Source organism: Cygnus olor, chromosome 10 (assembly GCF_009769625.2).
Source record: "Cygnus olor isolate bCygOlo1 chromosome 10, bCygOlo1.pri.v2, whole genome shotgun sequence".
Classification (NCBI taxonomy): domain Eukaryota; kingdom Metazoa; phylum Chordata; class Aves; order Anseriformes; family Anatidae; genus Cygnus; species Cygnus olor.
In genome coordinates this window covers 11,078,650-11,097,163 of record NC_049178.1, presented here as the reverse complement: position 1 = coordinate 11,097,163, position 18,514 = coordinate 11,078,650, and the positions used below count along the sequence as shown (strand labels likewise).

The 18,514-nt window shown below is 57.9% G+C and overlaps 1 protein-coding gene across 5 annotated transcripts in view; it reads right to left on the bottom strand.

Moving 5' to 3' along the window:
- Window positions 1–18,514, bottom strand: part of PLXNA1 (plexin A1) — a 109,245-nt gene that overhangs the window by 50,684 nt on the left and 40,047 nt on the right. For all 5 annotated transcript variants that reach the window (XM_040568860.1, XM_040568863.1, XM_040568862.1 and 2 more), the window contains exons 4-9: window positions 15,981–16,121; window positions 13,490–13,590; window positions 12,820–12,943; window positions 10,516–10,669; window positions 9,759–9,858; window positions 1,174–1,288 (exon numbers count right to left, since the gene is read on the bottom strand). In XM_040568860.1, coding sequence (XP_040424794.1) covers window positions 1,174–1,288; window positions 9,759–9,858; window positions 10,516–10,669; window positions 12,820–12,943; window positions 13,490–13,590; window positions 15,981–16,121 — 735 coding nt within the window. The remainder of the gene's footprint in view (window positions 1–1,173; window positions 1,289–9,758; window positions 9,859–10,515; window positions 10,670–12,819; window positions 12,944–13,489; window positions 13,591–15,980; window positions 16,122–18,514) is intronic.

The following is an 18,514-nucleotide window of genomic DNA, read 5'->3' as shown; positions in this document are numbered from 1 at the left end:
CCCATCCAACTTCAAGGCCAGCACTGAAACACGGGGACACGGAGGACAGCAACCCCGATCCAGAACGGGACCCAGGAGCCCACAGGTTCTCACCGAGGATGAAGGGAGACATCATAAGGCACAAATCACACGAGATCCACTCAGAGATGTGGCTGCTGCTCCTCCCAAGCGGAGGGACTCAGCAGGAGGCTTGCTCTCGTGCCAGCCAGGACAGCGAAGTCTTGTGAGGCTCCTCAGACAAGCCTCTTTTGTTCTTTGTTCCCAGGAACCAGCCCTGGCTTGGCGGCCACCACGACACAAGCTCTGATGGAGCTCAGAGCCCAAACAGCCAGGGTGAGGGAAGTTTCTCTGAGACAATTCAGTGAATGCTCTCCCCAGGCCAACATCCATTCGAACCGTTCAGCAGGGCACTGCCGCACTGCTCCCAGCAGCACGCCTCAGGCAGCAGGACTGGAAACCCAGGTAGGCTCAACCTGAGACAATTCCTCTGGGTTTGGCAGGGTCAAGAGAGACTGTCCTCCCCAAAACTCTCCCTTCGGGACCCACAGAGACACAGGTTGCTTGCCAGACCTCGCCAGATCTATCCCAAAGAGCCAGCAACGCCCTGGCAGGTTGCAGAGGCAGGGACCTCCTGTAGGTGCCCCGTGAGTGATGGATTTCCCCGGCTGGCAGCACAGATGCTGTGCAGGATAAACCCCCACAAAGTAACATGTTTCTTAGCAAAGTATTAGAGACGAAGAAGGCGTGAGGTGCAGCAAAATGTTTTGTTTTACGGATTTAAACCTTCCCCTCTCTGAAAACAAGTTGTTCTGCAATGACAATTCAAGCTTGCTCCCTTCAAAAACATCAAAGGAAAATGCTTAAGCGTCTCTGCCTTTGTTTTTCACTTCACTCAGCCTAAAGTGCTTTCTGACTTAGCCCAGATTCCCAAGCAGCCTCTGCAATGACACTTCCCAGCTCGTACAGCCTCTCCCTGCCAGCAGGCAGCCCCCCAGCTCTTCCCACAACTCCCTCCTTGCTTCCCAGGCAAGCCCAGCACCGCGGGCACGGCCTGCGTGGGAAATGAGGCGGTGGGAAAGATTTGGAAAACGCTTTTTCTCTGCTAAACCCATCCCTGCAGGACAAGGGGTCACGACAGGACAAGGAGAGGAGAGCAGAGGTGGGTCACCTTACCTCGGAGAGCTTGACGCGCCCCTCCAGGAAGGAGCAGTCGGCGGCGTTGTGGGTGCAGATGTGCCGGTATTTGCACCAGTGGCAGGGGAAGGAGCCGTTCACGCAGGACAGGCAGCTGTGGAGAGAGCGAAGCAGGCAGCGTTAGGTGGCAGCAGCAGGGGCCAAACCTCGTGGCAGCACCAGGGCCGATCCTGCATGGGGACTACACAACACCACGAGGTCGGCCGGTGTGTAAAGGAGGGGGTTCAAGGCCCCTCTCCCCACAACCCCAAGGGATGGCAGAGAGCTGTGCACCCAGGGCTTTGCTACCCAGGCTCAGCAACACCAAAGGGGCGCTTCATCCTTCCCCCAGCACCCACCACGCTCCCCCTGCTTGGTGGAGCTGAGCCCATCCCTCCCCACCAGCCCGGGAAGGGGCCGCGCTGCAGCTTTGGGAGCTGGATTTTGCTGTGATGAAAGGCAATTCTAGCACGAGCAGGCAGAACAAGGGCTCTCCGCTGCGGGGAGAGGGGGCGGAAGAGCCAGCTTAATGCACGCTCATTGAGAGGAGAAAATGAGAAGTGGCTAAAGGTTGGGTCAGATTAACGTCTCGGGACTGTGGTGCCTTTCAGCCGCGCACAATGCGCCGTGTGTGACCCGCTCCCCAGCCCCCTCGTCCCCAGCCCTTTGCGGCAGCGTGTGCACGTGCCTCCCACCCAAAATGTCTCCCTCTTCCTGCATAGGAACTCCGGGATGGGCACCCCAAATCCCTGTCCCTGCATCCTTCAAAGGTGCGGGGACAGCTCAGGGTGCCCAGGCACACGTGGGGCTTTGTGGGGCCACAGCTCCCCGTCCGGGGGGCTTCACACCCTGTTACATCCACAGCGATAGCTTCCTAAATCCATGCGCACACGCTAAGGAAATATTTAATTAAGCTGCTTGTAAAGGGGGCTGGAAGTCATTTCCATGTTTCGCTCACATTTTCACTTCCAAATGAACAGCCCTTTTAGCTTTACCCACAAATATGCTAATTGAGATGCTCCTTATGCAAATATATGCAATTTTATTTCAGCTGCAGAGATTTGACTTAAAAGCACAGCCGTAGCCTCCTATCTCCGGTTGCTTTGATGGAGGGAGGTGCAGGGGGGGAGGCGTGGGGGACACAAAAGGACCGCTCCTACCCCTGGTCCTTGCCCTAAAGGGCTCAAGCACAACCTGGGGGGCAGGTAAATGCGGGACATGGAGGCAGCAGGGCAGAGAAAGCAGGGTTAATCCTCGGGGAAGCGCAGCCACCACCGAGGCCATTCAGCAGAGGCACACAAGCAGCAGGGGTGAGCTGCTGCACGCCAGGGGGGTTCGCAGCCACGAGGCCTTTGGGGTCCTGAAGAGAGGCCCCGAGTCCCTTACATGCCACCCGGTGCCATGCGGGACACCTCCACCTCCTAACTCACTCCCTGCTGGCTGCTTCTAACCAACTGGGTCGCTTTTAAAGCGATAATTTTCAGAGATGATTTTCAAAGAGCCACCATAAGTACGCTCACACACACCTCTGGCCCCACGGCACCTAAGGCCTGTCGTCCCAGGGAGCACAGCCTAGAGGCCAAAAAAACAAAAAATTAAACAAAAAGAATTAAAAAAAGAATTAACCCCCCCAGCCAGGGGCCACAGGCCCGGCCCTGCTGCAGGACAGGCCGAGCTCCAAGGTCAGGCCCCGTGGAGGGGCCGGGGCTGTCCCCGGGCAGCCATTTGTCCCCACGGCCTGTTCCCCACGCGGGAGCAGGCTGCTCGGCAGCACGGTGCCATCTGTGCTGTCTCTCTCCTTCCCACGGTCAGGCACTTCTCCCTCGTCACTTCTTGCCTAAGAGGCTTTCATCACTCCTGATAATTAGGGGGAGTTTCTCCCGCATGTGCTGAAGCCCCCCCCCCCCATCCCCGAAGCGAGGCAGGGCGAGCAGCCCGGCCAGGCACAGCACCAATACACGGACCCTTGGGGACCCCCGGTTTGCTCCCCTCATCCCCAATGCCTCCCCCCGAGCCCTTACAGGGACCAGGCAGAGGCACAGCCTGCAGGGAGGGCAGGAAAAAGGGGGGGCACCTCGGCTGTGCTCCCCTCCCTCCTAACACCCTTGTGCACAAGGAGCTGTAACCTCTCCAGGATTTCAGGATCGCTCTGCACAGATTCCCCATCCTGAAACAAGCCCGGGCTTGCTGCCTGCCATAAATCCGCCCCCAGAAAGAGCCGGCAGGCGGCTCCCCACCAGCAGCAAGGGGACAGCAGAGCTCTGGGCAGGCTGAGGGCAGCACCGGAGCCTGCTCGCAGCGTTGGTGCTTGCCCCCGGCTCACTGCCAGGCTGGCTCGAGGTCTCCCGGTGCTGTCCCCTTGGTTTTCCACACCAAGCTCCGGCAGCCCCAGCAATGCCACAGCTCTCTCTTGGTCGCTGCAGCTATCTCCTGGTCAGAAAAGCCAGCGGGGAGCAGGCTCGCCGCCCCCTGCCCTTCCCAGCTCCCAGCCCCAGGCGTGCCACGCGTGCCTCGCCTCCGCATCGGCATCCAGCCGGCCTGGGAACGCGGCCGCTCGCTTCCCTTATCTCCGGCCTGAAAGAGCTGAGAGCTCTCCAGTGCTCCGAGCGGAGAGGGAAAGGCAGAAAACAAAACCGGCATCCGCAGGAGCGAGATAAGGCTGGGCGAGCAAACAAGGGAGGGAGGGAGAGAGGGGAAGGAGAGGATGGCTAAAGGTGAACCCCACCAGCTCCATCCACCTCGCAAGTGGCCTTTGGAGAAGCAGCAAGGCAGGGGAATAATCCTGTGCTGAACAGGGGAGGGGAGGGCTGGGATGTGTGCACTCATGGTGGGGCTATTGCCATGGAGCAGCGTGTTTTTTGGGGAAGGACACAGCGCAAACTGCAGTGAGATGAGATGGGCCGAGTTCAACGGCACCCAGTGCAGAACGAGGGAGGGCCACCGAGAGGGGAACGACGAACACGGCACTGGTGTAAACAGCATCTGCGTGCACTCGCCACAGACCGCCCACGAGCCCCCAGGCTGCTCCTCAGACCTTCTCCTGGCAAGGAGGATGCGTCCTTAGTGAATACCCAGCTCCAGCACAGCCTGCATCTGGAGCAGCAGCTGCACGGGGCGAGGGGCCGAGCTGCAGCACTTGGGGCTCTATATCCATCGTTTTGCCCCAGGGAAAGGGGGAAGCTGGAAGAGCAGCAGGAGCAGGCAGGCAGTGCGCCCAGCCCCTACCCAGACCCCCGGCACGAGGCAGACCCACGGCAGGAGATCCGCTCTCACCTCCCTCCAGTCCTCTCCGCCCATCTCAAACCACCAACTTGCTGCCCTCCCTTTTTTGGGGGCCTTTTCCATCCCTGCTGTGATGGGTTTTGCTCGGGGTCCCGCTCACAGGTGCAGCGGTTGGGCACAGGAAACCCACCGTGTCTGCACATCTCCCGGCCTAGAGCTTGCAGAATCGGACCCTGAGTTTTAAACTCTTCAGAAGTAACTCATTTGAAACACCCCACCAGGCTGTACCAGCCCCCCTCCTCGCTCACAGCAATCGTGACCTAACAGAGGTTATCCCGAGCAGTCTCTGGTGAGATCCTACAAGGTTTCCCACCCGCTCTAGCCTAGGAACAGGCGCAGATCTGTTACCGCCTCGCAGCTCAGAGGTGGTAAAACACGGATACGCTTAGTGAGCTGCCTGCAGCCATCTGTCCGTGCCGTGGAGGAGAAAGCATCTGCAAGCATCTGGAAATCAGCAGCCCTGGCTTTGCAAGCAGCTACCGAGCGCGCCGCAGGCAGCCCGGCCGGACAGGAGCCTGGTAACAAGGCTGGCACTGTCCCACGCTGCCACCAAGCAGCTGGGACAAAGCAACCGGCCGGCGGGCTCTGCGGCTCGGCAGGCGGGCAAGGAGAGCAGCCCCGCTGCTCCCAGCCCCCGAGCAAGGCATTAAAATCCCATTTGCCTAATGGAGACTTATAGGGCCAGCCCGACCTGTGCGACGGGGCTGCCCTACTCGAACGCAGCAGTCGCATCTCTCCAGCCAGGACAGATGTCTGCACACCGCTCAAGGTGCTCAGCACCCTTGGAGACACTCAGCACCCCGGCACCACAACTGGCACAGCCACGAGGGCAGTACCACCGTTACCCCGTGGATGTGCACAAGCACAGCATAGGCATCCATCGGCACCAATTTCAAGTCTGCCCGGCTCCTCTCTCTCAGCATCAGTCACCCTCACCTGGGATTTTTCTCCTTTGCCTGTGCTACCGCCCGGGTTTTGCTTCCACGCTGCTCGTGGCCGTGGGTTTGCCTCTCCCCACGTGCCAGGGGCATTTTGGTGTTGGGCCAAGCACACCACAGCATCACACAAGTGCCAGTGCTCACATCCTCCCTGTCGCCTCCACTTGCCAGCCCCCCAGGACCAAAAAGACGAACCCCAGCAGCGGTTAAGAACCTGAATTTCCAGAAGGGAAACCCAGACGGCAGGCATGGGAGCAGTGGGAAGAACCGCGTCTCGGCTGTCCTTGGAAACAGCTGGGTACGGTGGCTGTCGGAGGCAGGGGCTGGACGAGGGGGCTCTGTGCCAGCCCCACGCAGGCTCCCCTGGGGCCCCCAGCTCTGCAGCTCTCATATCCGAGGAATTCCCCTCTCCTCGTGCTCCCCGCCCTCGCCCTGCATTGTTCTCTGGCTTCACAGGGGGAATTCCCATTCACCCACCTCACTGCGCTGGAGGCAGGCGGGGAGCCTGGCATCCCGGCTTTATCTTTAAAGGGGACTCATTTCCCAGAGAATGCTTTGAAGAGGGAGCTTAATGCTTACAAAGACAACCTCCTTACAAAGACAACCTCCGCATCTGCACACAGGCACTCCGGACACAGGCTGATTCATTAGACTATCAAAGCCGCCGAGTGGTCTTCAAATGTGTGCGCCTGATCAATGCCCCATAGGAAGCCCCCGAGGGAACCACGCAGGCCTCCAGCCCAGTGCTCCCCATCCCAAGCCCACAGGGGCAGCCCCGTGAGCTTGTGGATACCCTCCTGCATCCCTCTCTGCAAAGGGCCCAGTTTTCTGCACTCAACTCCAGCTTTCCTCTTCTCCATTCAATGCAGATGGTGGCTCCACCAGCAACCCCCTCCCCGATGCACAAACCTTCAGGAGAAAAAGACCCAAAACCTGGAGAAAAATACCCCAAATGTCACAACCTGGAAAAAATGTGCCTGAGCCCCAGAGGAGCTTTCCAAGTGACCCAGAGCAGGAGGAAAGCCTTCCCCCAAGGACATGATGCGCTGTCCTTCCATGCACAGGAGCGCTCCACGTGCTCCACAGGGCATGAGCTGGTGACAGGGGTCTCGGTGCAGATCCAGCACTCTCTACTTCGCATCGTCCTGCCAACCTTTAGCAAAAATCCCCCTGCTGAGGAATTCAGGAGCATCTGACCCCAACCAGCCAATGTCCCTGACCCATGCACACCCCCTGTGCATAGAGCAACCGGTGTTTGCGACCGGATCCCTCCCTGCCTCATCATACAATAGTTTTACCCATCCTCAAACACCTTGTGGCCTCAAAAGCCTGCTGAAATTCCTGCCTGCTGTGAGATGCCTTGCCTCCAAAGAAAGGCTCAGTGAGACAAACCCCCACCTGCCTCCTTGGCTTCATCTCCGCCTCCTCGCAGGCTGCGGCAGGAGCTGGGCACAGGGCTTGTCCTCCTCGCTCTTAACGGGAAACGATTTGTTTTCATCACAAACAAACCTTGCTCATTTTTCAATCACAACAAGCTCTGCCTCCCCGCTCTCCCCTCGAATCCAGCAGAGCTAGGACAAGGCCCTGCTGCGGGGCTTTTCTGCAGGAGGAGCTGGAGCAGCCCTGGTGCAGTGCCTGGTACTGCCAGCACAGCCCTCTCCGTGTTGTTACACCATTTATTGTGATTTACACCCTTTCTGCGTCACCTGGGGATCACCCACATCAGCCCAGCTCCCAGAAAAAGGGGACTGAAAACAGTCCAAAGTCACAGCATCATCTCCCTGCTGAAGAGGCTGGTGCCAAAGGGATCCCTTGTTGCAAGCAGCCAGCTGGAAGCGTCCTGTAAAGGGGCACGGCGCCTGCTCGCTCCCTGAAAACCACAAGGCATATCAATCAGGCATCCCAAAACAAGAGCTATCCTGAGCATCTGAGTCTGTACTAAGAATTTCAGGCTGCAGGTGTTAGAAAGGGAAAATCAGAGAAAGAAGAGGCACCTGATGAAAGCCCGAAAGGCACTGAGAGTTGTGGGAAGGAGCCTGGAACAAACCCTCAGGACCTTCCGCCTTGGAAACGCACGGGGAGAGAGTCGTGCGAGGCTGTAAGGAGCAAAGACCTGGGATGCTTGCACAGGATCCGACCCGCAGCCACCAAAAGGCCGTGCATTTTGCAGATGCCTTTACAGGCATTTGCTGAAAACCGTAGGGGTCAGACCCAAAGCCACACAGGTGGAGGAGCATCAGCTCCCCAGGAGCTGCTCCGGCTTACACCGGCAGAAGAGCTGCCTTGCAATTCCCCTATCTTTCCCCAGCAGTTTGAAAATCCCACCTAAACATTTCATCCTCGGCTGAGGAATGATTTCGACGTGCAGGCCTCTGGCTCCCAACCCAAGCAAAGCTGCCCAAATGTAAAACGAAAACATAATGCACGGTCATCAGAGAACTCCACAGGAAAAACATTAGCCTCATGGAAAAGCACATTGTTCCTAATACAGAATTTATCAGGCTGACTTATAGATTTTCCTCTGCAAAATATGAAACCTGGATCTGGAAGGCTATTAACTCCAAAGAGATCCATTAAAGACGCCTGTCTGCAAATGGTATTTAAAAGTATTGCATCACCCTCGAGATTGTCGTGTTCTTTGGGTATGATTCGACTGCAGGTCACATAGTTAAAACTGCCTCCAAACCCTAAAATTCTTGACGTAAAGAAAATAATAATAATGTTCACCAGCCTAGAACGTGGACTTTTCTATCAGCTCCAACCGGAGTCCATAAATATTAATGCATCCATAATTAGCCTTTTTAAATAATGCATCCAAAATTAAACATCAACGCAGTAATAAATCAGTCAGGGCTCTTTGTTGTAGGTTTGTTGGGGAAGAGGGGGGTGGGTTTTTTGCTCCTATGTCAGGCACATAAAATAAAATGCCAATTCCCTCCCCAGCCCTTCCCGCTGGACCAAAACGCTGTGGCCCTCGTTGGGCTAATCCGATCCTCCTCGTACTTAAAAGTCTTGTTTCTATCGTTTAGAAAAATAAAAGTCGCGTCTGCTTTCTGATTTGCAAAATAATGACATGCAGCCATCCTGAGCCAAAGCTGAGCTCATGTTATTGAAACCACACAACGTGAAGGGAGACAAAGCTCATCTCGGGAGGCAAGGTGAGTGCGAAAGTCAAGTTTGCAAACTCCCTCCTCCCTCGCTCCCCCTCCTCGCTGTCGCAGCGCTCCCTGGAGAAAATCCTGCTGCTTGCACCAGCGCAGGCAGGGCAGAAACCCAGGGGCTGCGATGCACAAGGCTTGCAGGGCCCCAGTGGAGTGGCGACAGCTTCATTTTGCTTTCTCACCTCGATATCCCTGGGCCTTTCGGAGGCAGGCCTCACTGCACGCACCCAGCTGGGGTGCCCGCATCTCACCTGCCTTCCCCTGATCCACGTGGGAACCACAGCTCGCTCGCCGAACACAACCTCCTAAGCCAGGCTAGATCCTCGGCAAAAAGCTGTCCCAAAGAGATCACTCCGCGTTTGCTTATCTATAATTACTGATCAGCCCGAGTGCCACCATCCGTGGGAGGTTGCTGGCAGGAGAAGGAAATTGCTCGCATTCTCCAGCTCCAAATCCTTTGCCCAAACACATCCCAGCATCTTTTCTAGCGTTCCCCGGCACAGCCCTCTCCCCGAGCACGCTGCCCACAGCTCCTCATCAGCAGCTCGCTCCTAGAGACTTCAGCCACCGTGCTTAGACAGCACGTCAATAATCCACACCTCCTGTTTTATCCCATGCACATCTCAGACTGCCTAAAAACCCGTACTTGAAGTAGGTTTCAAGGCAGCCTGACGAGAAAGCAGATTCACAATCGCTTCCAGCGAGGCAATTCTCGGGTAAAGGCCCCACGACACGCAGCAGGTTCCATGCGGCGCTGCTGGGACTTCCCAGCTCCCTCTCCACATGGCTGGGAAGCGGGTAGCCTCAGAGGAGAACACGGGCTCTCCTTTTGCATAGCCAAGTCGCTCCTGTTAACTGTTTCCAGGGATAACAACAAGACGCTTGGCATTTGCAGTCACATGGACTGCTCCAGCCTGCAATGCAGTAAATTCGCTTTTTCAAACCGAAAGCCCTGCTCTTAAGTGAGGTTCAGGCCCTGATGCTGCGTGTTCCCACGTGCCCAAACCAGCTGTGGGCTCTCTGGTCACTGTCCCTATTTACAAGGGCAGGAGGAGGAGGTTCCTCACTGCCAGTACCGCTACACTCCACTTTCCTTTCTTCTTGCAGCATCAGCACCCACAAACTGAGGTCTCCCCCTGCCCAAGGCTCACGCTGTCCAGCCAATCTGTCCCCAGAGCACACTCACGAAGCCCAGGTCACTTACGACTGATGGACGCTGCAGTTGTAGAACACAAAATCCACAGAGGCAAATTTCTTCCCCGTCTCTTTAGATTTCAGGTAGAGCTTCACCACTCGCTTGTCCCCTGGGAGAGAGCAAGGCAGAGAAGGGCATCAGAAAGGACACGGTGCGCAGCCGAGCATTCAGCCCAAGGCTTGTGATGGGCTGGAAGGATCTGGGCAACAACTCCACTCATCCCAGTCAACTAACAAAACCTCCAGATCTGGAAATACAAGGAGGGTGCCCACCCACACCCACCCAGCCACCAAACGGGTCAGCAAGGCACAGGCACAGCACCAAGCCCCCCCAGCGAACTGCAGCTGTCAGCATGGAGGCAGCTGTCCTGAAGTACGCCAGTGGTGCTGGAGGGGAACTTAACAGTTTAGGGGGCACCAGCATCCTAAAGTCTGTGGATATGTGCAGTACCTCTGCCCAGAAATGGTCCACAGCTGGGGAACAAGGCCAGGGTGCCCAATAATTAGCAGGTCTGCTGCACAAACCATTGTAGTGCCAGCATGTAGCTGTGTCATGGCTTGGAAGAGAGCAAGGAGCTCAAGGACAACACTGCTCCTCAAGAAGCAGCAAAGTCCTTTTCCTCCTACACCCCAAGAATCCTGCTCGGACCCCGGGGATCACTGTCACGGGAGGGCTGCCCTCCTCGGTGCCTGGCTATGGGGAGCCGCCGGGACAAGGTTGGCCTTGGGCTTTCTTCCAACCCCACGCCCAAGAGACCCGAGCTCACCGCGGCCCCTGGTGATGGGGATGACGTCCTTGGCAGAGGGAGAGCTGCAGTAGATCCTCCCGTCCTCGATGCGGCTCTCGGACTCAGTGAAGTCTTCGAAGGAGCAGTTGACTCCTGCCGAGAGGTCTGGGACGTTCCAGGCCTGCAGGACCAGCTGGGGAGAGAGAAGGCAAAGCATTGCCCCAGGAAACTACCAAAAGGACTCCTTTGTGGCTGCTATGAGCAAACCCAGCCAACAGAAAAGACCACAGGGGTGCGATCCCACCTCCCTCAGCCACACGTGGTGGGGAGACTTGCCCCAGGCAAGCACCATCCACCTCCAGGACCTCCCCAGCCAAGCCGAGAGCACAGAATTAAATGGGTTAAAGAGTGAACAAATCACAGCCTGACATCCTCTGCCCTCTCCTGCACCACAAACCATCACACCTCACCTCCCTACAGAGACCAAGCCCAGTGTTTGGCTAAAGCGTATTTCAGAAAAAGGCATCCACTTCTGCAGACATCAAGAGGGGAGGAATCCACCTCTTCCTTTGCAAATTCATCGCTGGGGTCAGCAGTTCTCGCTTTACAAAACGCTCGCCTTATTTCTCATTTGAATTTTTCTCAGCTTCCAGCCATTAGTTCTTGTTACGCCTTTCCTTGATAGATTAAAAAGCCCTTTAGTCCCTGATATTTGCTCCTTGTAAAGGCACTTATACTCTGTAATCAAGTCACCTCTTAATCTTCTTTTTGATAAGCTAAGCAGATTGAGCTCTGGAAGCCTCGCACTGGAAGGCATTTTCACCAGCCTCCAGCTCATTTACATGATGTTTACCAAAGGGTTCAGCCTGCTCCTTTGAACACTCACTCCGGCCCGAGTGCCGCGTCCTGGTGTCGATCACACCGGACCCCCGCGTCGCACCCAGCCAGCAGGCACAGAAATAACCACAGAGGGCTGAAAAGCTACGAGCTCAAAACCCCTCCCGGCTCGCAGCCTGCCCCCGGGAGCCCTTCCTGACACAGCAGCGCACCGAGGACACCGCGTGGCCCCGGGATCCCATCCAAAGGCACCGCTTTCCAGGACGTCTCTCGAAAGCCGACCTTCCTCCTCGAGCCCTCACTCTGGTTTTGAGGTATCGGCACCAAACCCACTCCCTCTGCTACACCAGCCCCGCTCGAACCCCATAGCTCGGCGTGGGGATCGCATCCCCGGCACCACGTAGCGCAGCACCCCTCGTGTCCCCTGTGGATCTCACCAGCAGCGCCCCCACATTTATTTCCACGTTACCAATGACAGTGCAAAGGGCGGCTGAGCCGCCCTCCGATCCCCGCAGAAGCACTTGCAGAAGGTTGCCGCTCAGTGACAATTCCCCTCTGACGACGACTTGGAGATCTGACACGGAGCCAGTTCCTAATCCACTTAACACGTGCTTTATCAATATTGCATAATGCTAATTTTTAATCAGGATGTTGTGTTGTACCGAGTCAAACGCCTTGTAGAAGGCTAAAGACATCACATCCCCGCAGTCCCTCTTCTAATTCAAGTCGTAATTTCATCAAAGCACAAAATGTGGTTTGTTTGACAGAAAACCACATGGACTGGCATTAATTACATTCCCATCTTTGATTCTTTATCACTTGTATCTTGCATCGTTTTTTTCCACTAATTTTTCCTCAACCCAGTGTCAAATCAAGCCAACTGTAACCATTTGGCCATCCCCTGTGCCCTTTCTGCATCTGGGCAGGAAAACGAGCACCTCCTCTGTTGCCTGGACTTTTCTCAGCGTTCCTTTGTTTATCACAAAGCCACTTCTGCAAGCCAAGGAATGCTCTGGCCATCTCCTTCAGGACTCCTGAGTGCCAGACATCCAGACCTGGCAGTTTTTGAGAGTTTATTGCTAGTATACGCTGTTTCGCGTTCTCTTTACAGTGCTAATGGCCTGGAAAATACTTGGTGGAAGTACATCATCCTCTCTGTCTGCACAGACAGGGCTGTGCATCTAAGCCTCATCCCAAAATATCCACTGCTGGCCGCTGTCAGAGACAGGATATCGAGCTAGATGGCCTACACGTGGCACTTCTGATGTTGTTATTTATATTACGGAGAAATATTTATTGCTCCGTTATGTCTTTTCTGAATAATAATCAGCCGCTCTATTACCTCCATCCAGCAATAGGCCAGCCCTCATCAATCCCCTGCACTTTGCTCCACTTTATTTGTATCAGACCTCTCTTCCCCTTCCTCCCTCTTTGTTGTACCCTCGTTATTTATTTTAATCGCTGCCCTCCCGGCTCGGCAGCTGCCTGGGCAGCAGGGGTGCTTACCGGGACCTCCGACATGGTGACCGAGATGTTCTTGGGCTGGACGGTGAGCTGCACGCACTGCCGCAGGTCGGAGGCGAAGCGCTGCGGCTCATCCGCCCGCTCGCACCGGTCCTTGCGCGAGCATCTGCGGGGGGGACGAAACGCGGCGGTGAGCAGACAACAAACAGCCTGTGAGACACCCTGCTGCGGGACGTCGTGTCCGGCTAGGGACCTCGAATGCTCAAGGTAGGGCTAGGAGCTCTGTTTTCCCCTCGTGCCAGCACCCCCGCCCCACACGGCTGTGCTCACACCCCTCGCATCTCGCCCTGCAGCCGCTGTGCCCAGCGCACACGTTCACAGCCCGCGACGCTCCATCACCTCCCACCCCGGGCGCCTCGCCTGTCCTCACAGAGCAAACAACTCCCTCCCGCTGCTCTTCCTGCTTTCCGCAAGATTATTTCATTACGGGAGGCGTTTTAATAAGACAGCAGGCAAAACGGAGAGGGAGAGCAAACCGTGCGTGCGCCGTACGGTGCTGGCTGAAATGGGAGGAGGCGAGGAGCTGGCACGGCTGTAAGAAGCCCCTCGGGGGGCTCCAGACCCCACGGCTGGGTGTGAGGACCAGGATAGTGGTGGTGCTGGACACGGCTTACAAATCTCTGGGGCTGTGGGACTGGCCTGAGGTACTCACATGTTGTGCAGGACGCACCAGCCGCAGTGGGGGTCCCGGGAGCCCAGGCACAGCTCGCAGCTCTCGTACTGCTCGCAGCTCTCCACTGGCACCCGCGTCACCTGCGGGACAAGGCAGGGAGTGAAGCAGGGGACAGGCTGCTGGGGACAGCAGGGACAGCAAGGGGTGACACTGCCCGGCATCCCTCCTGCTCGCCGGGCTCCACGGGGCACAGATCCAAGCAGGGAAAGGCTTGGACATCACACCGTTGAGTTTGGGAGCTCTGCATGGACGACATCTCCTGGCTGGCCCAGATGGGGAAACCTTTCTTTGCAGAGTTTAGGGAATGGCTCAGCCCCAGCTCCTACCTCCTCCTGCACACCCCCGTGGCTGGCAGCCCCGCTCCAAAAGGGTTACGGCTCCTTTATTAATTGCTCCTCCACATTTGATTAAAACCCCCTCGTTCTCCGAGCCCTTCGAGCTCTGTTACAACTGTTCATTTAATTACTTTCCAGCAGCACTCTGATAACGCCACGCTGTCGTACGGAAAAGAGCAGCTTTTATTAAGGAGCAGGGAGGAGAAGCAGGGGGATGGGGCAGGGGCTCGGGAAGCTGCCCGCACCATTTCTGTGCCTCAGTTTCCCCACTGTTCCCGTGGGGCAGGACACGCTCAGTAGCATTCCTAAAACAACCTCTGCCACCCAAGAAAAGGGGCACGGTCTCAGCCAGGGACCCCTCCTCCGTCCTGCCAGGCCAGGGGATGGGCTCAGCGTGATGTGGCCTGGCACTGCCCTAGCCTCAAATTCTGGAGCCCAAATCCCCTCTCTGCCTCACCTGCAAAGCCTCAGGTTTCCTGCAGCACAGCAGAAACCAGAGACAGGAACTGGGAGGAGGAGGGGAAAGGCTCCGCTGTCCCTGCGGGGCTGTCTAGACAAACACGAGGCCGCTCTCCAGCATCCTCCTCCCTTCCAACCCCGCGGGCGAGCGGCCAGGAGACCTGCCATGCTCCAGCCACCGTCCCACCCGTGTGCCCCTCTCTGGGCAGGCAGGCAGGGAGCTGATGGGACTCATGGCCACCCGGACGTCCCCAGCATTTCCTGGGCAAGAACAGCGCTGCCTGCAGCGAGGCTGCCCAAAAAGAAGGGCTGGGGATCCGGGCCACCAGCACAGGTTGGTGATGGGACCTCAAAAACAGCCCCTTGGGTCCCCTGCTCCTTGGAGAACAAGCATGGAGCTGCCGGTGTTGGTCTCAGCTCCCTCCTCCTCCTCTTCCTCCGTCATCCAGGCAGTGTGTGGGAAGGAGACAGGACCAGAGCGTGGCGAGGCTGTGAGCGCCCAGCCAGCCCAGCCCCACGGCTCCCAAACCTGCCACCGCCGCTCGGCACAAAGCCCTGACGCAGCAGGATCCTGCTTCCCCCGCCCCGGCGCCTGGCAGCCCTTTGATGGATTAACTCGGAGCAGCAAGCTCTCCGGCAAGCCTGGGATCACGCGATCCCCCGTACAGCCAGCTAAAACTCATCACGAGCCCCGACCGCGCTGCCAGGACAGCGGTTGTGTGCCCGTGCCTGATTTGGGTCAGGTTTGCACCTCTGGAGGGCAGCGAATTTGGGGTGGCACAGGCACGGACGGAGGCGTGCACGCTGAGGTTTGAGAGCACGCCAGCTGTGCTGGCTCCAGCCAACGTCCCCTTGGCCCCAAGGTGCAAAAGCAGCGACCCCAGAAGGGAAAAAGCTGCTCAGAGCAAGGAGCTTCTGCTGACCTGCAAATCCCTGCTCGGGGAGGGAGGGATGGAGCAGAGGAGGTTTATGGCCTCGCAGCAGGGAACACAGCCCTTGCAGCAGCTCGCTGGAAGGGTCAGGCAGCCCTCAGCCCTCAGGGGACGGGGATTTCAAGCAGCTGCTGCTAACGATGAGTGCCTGGGGCACAGACCACGGGGAGGAGAGGAACAGCAGGGCAGTGTCTGGGATCTGGTGCCTCGGGGCGGTGTTTTTGCACAGGGGAGCAGGGAGGAGCTGCACATCCCCAGGCGGCGTGGGGACAAAGGTGACCGGGCGGCTCGGCAGCAGCTGGGGCCAGAGCCTGGGGAGCCGAGCCATTAGGCAACGGCAGGAGAGCAGCCTTCTGGCAGGGCTGGTGGGGTCCGTCCCCAAGAGAGACACCAAAGGACGGAGAGAGAAGCACAGCACCAGACGTCAGGGCGAAAGCAGCACGGGAAAGAGATGCACGACGCGTCTGGGGGCTGCCACCCTTGGCACAGGGAACGGACAGGGGCACGTGGCGATGGGGTGGCTTTAGGGACAGCACCCACTGCTCCATGCTCACCTGCCTCAGGCTCAGGGCACCCTCGTCCATGCTGCTCTGCCCCACCGGGTGCCTCGTGGGCAGCCACTGACTCCTGAAAGGGCCGGATCCCTGCCAGGGAGCTGCCCCAAAACATCCCCCAGACAGGCACAGGCTGCAACCTGGGCTGCGGGGTCCGGCCTGCCGAGGGGCTGCAGCCCCCTCCCCTTACCTGCTTCTCGGTCATGGCGTAGAGGTGCTGGCGGTCGGGGCTCAGCACCAGGTCTCGCAGGATGGAGCTGCCCTCGTGGGCCACCACGTTCTCGTACTGCAGCGCCTGGTGCTTCCTGTCGGCCGGCAAGTCCACCAGGATCTGCGGGGAGAGCGGAGGGGGTGAGCACGGCCCCGTGCACGCCTTGCACCCACCCCGACGGGGGATAACAGGGAATGCACCCCCTTAGGGATAATAGGGGCAAGCCACGGCCACCGCAGCATCACAAAGCAGCACAGACCACAAACATCTCAGCCCTCTCCAGGAGGTCTCAGTGGCAGCAGTTCTGCTCTCTCCTTTTTGCATGTCGCCACCGTTCCCATGTTTACACACATCCAAAGTCCTCACCCTGCACACGACTACACCCAACTCCCCACCACCCCGCTCTCCTCACCCCAAAACGCCCCCACAGAGGAGCCCAGCCCTGCCGTGGCCGTGAGGACAGCAGCTCACACCGAGCGCTGACATCTCCCCATCCACCAAAGGAAACGCTCAGGCTCGTGGCTGGGGAAGTCCAAAGGGTCTTGAGGAAGCCGAGGGTCAGCAGAGGTTCAGAAAGCGCCTTTGTTCCTCGAGCAGGAGCGTGGCAGGGGCTCTGATCCCATTAGGGCTCACAATCACGTTAAGGAGCTTCCCAAGCGGGCCGGTTCCTCGCTGCACTGGCGCTAACCCCATTAGGAGGCACCGCGGGGCTGGCGGCACCCACCGAGCAGGAGCCGAGCCCCGACAAGGCTCTGCTGCTTCGGAGACCCCCAACCTTCCCAAAACACATCCCACCTTGATCCCGACCCCGCAGCCCCCCGGCAGGGCCAGACGCCGGCGCTTGCACGGTTCCCAATCAGAGGCTGCGGGGCCGGGAGAGCAGGATCCCGGTGCGCGGCTGATTAGCATGGAAATGTATGCGGCTCACAAACAAACCGGGGCCCGTTTAATTAGAGCGGCGCCTTTGATTCACCGCCAGCCTCCTGCACGCACCAGCCCCGGATTATTTTTAGGCAGTTTTACAAAACAAATGTATTTAATTAAGAAAGAGACCCCTGAGCAGCCAGGGAGCGCGGCGGCGCGCTCAGGGGCCGCCCTCGCCCCGCGGGACCCGGGTGCCAGCCTCGCAGGGCCAGACGCAACTTTTTGGAGCCCTCGGCACAACCCAAAACCCCCCGTCCTTGCTGTTCCCCTCACCAGGACCCCGTTGGGCGTTTTCCCATTACCGACAGGGCCCAATCCTGCCTCCCCACACCCCCCTTTTGGGTCACCCCCCTCCCAGCTCTCAGCCTCCCTGCCACAAAACCCTGCCCGAGGCAGCTCTCCGGAGGGCGAGTGCTATGGCAAGGTGACAAACGCACCTCTCCAGCCCTTTTACAGGCCGTAGCTGCGGCACGGAGGAATCGATACAGTTTTACCCTGGTCCTAAAATAGATCTACAGGGGGATGTTGCGCCGGCAGTAATTTTTAACTAGCGGGGTAATTTCCCCATTACATTACTGCGCTGCGCAGTGCTGGGAAAGAGAAAGAGATGTATTAAAAGAACAACATACGTGATGCGCTTCCAGTTAATTTGAGGCTCCAGGAAGGACCTAAAAATAATGACTGTAGTCAAAGAGGGCTGGGGCCGACACATCGGGGTGCTCTGGAGGGGGCCTTGGGGCCACCCCACATGCACACACGGGAATCCTCCCCTCCAGCACCTGCTGCAGCTCTGGGGATCAGGAAAACGGGATTTGGGAGGGCTGGCATGGGTTCTTTGGGCCGTAACATGGTGGTTTCCCAGAGACACCTCTTACCGGCACAGGGGTGGCTTCCCCAGCCCTCCCCGCACGCCCGTGCCCACCTGCGGGGCCGGGGGAAAGGATGTGCTTTAATCAGAGCAGCCCCCTCGGAAGCACGTGCCTTCCTGCCCACCCTGCTTCCCTTCCCACCCAGGGGAAAACACAGCCACCGAGGGAAAAAAATACATATCTATTAACCTTTCTCCTCATCCTGACGCTGATATAATTACCCAATACTAATAATTACCCGCGCTAATTTCTCACTCCGGATTCCTGTCCTAGCTCGGCTTCCTTGCGCGATTGCAGCCAAGCCGGCGGCGAGAAGGCTTCGGGATGGGGCTTTTCTTTCCCGTGGGGCTGGAAGGAGCCGCGGGGTCACAGCCTCTCCTCACCAACATGGAGATGCAGGAGGCACGGGCTGGGATTTTTCCAGTCCCTGTGGCAATGGGGCACCCTACAGAAGCAAGAAGAGCCCACGGAGTTGGGCTGTTGCCTCCTGTCTTGGAGGAGACTGGAGGCAAGAAATTACGAGCTGGCTGCTTGGGGGAACCATCTTAAACCAGGGCTGGAGGCTGCTCTGCAGGACACAGGCGCACACCGTCCCCACGGCCACGCAGCACGGAACCAACATCCCTGCAAGCTGCACCGGGCGGCACCGCACGGGGAGAGGTTTTAAGAGCAGGTCCCCAGGAAGGCACAGAGAGGGCTCCCGGGGGTGGTCTCAGCTGG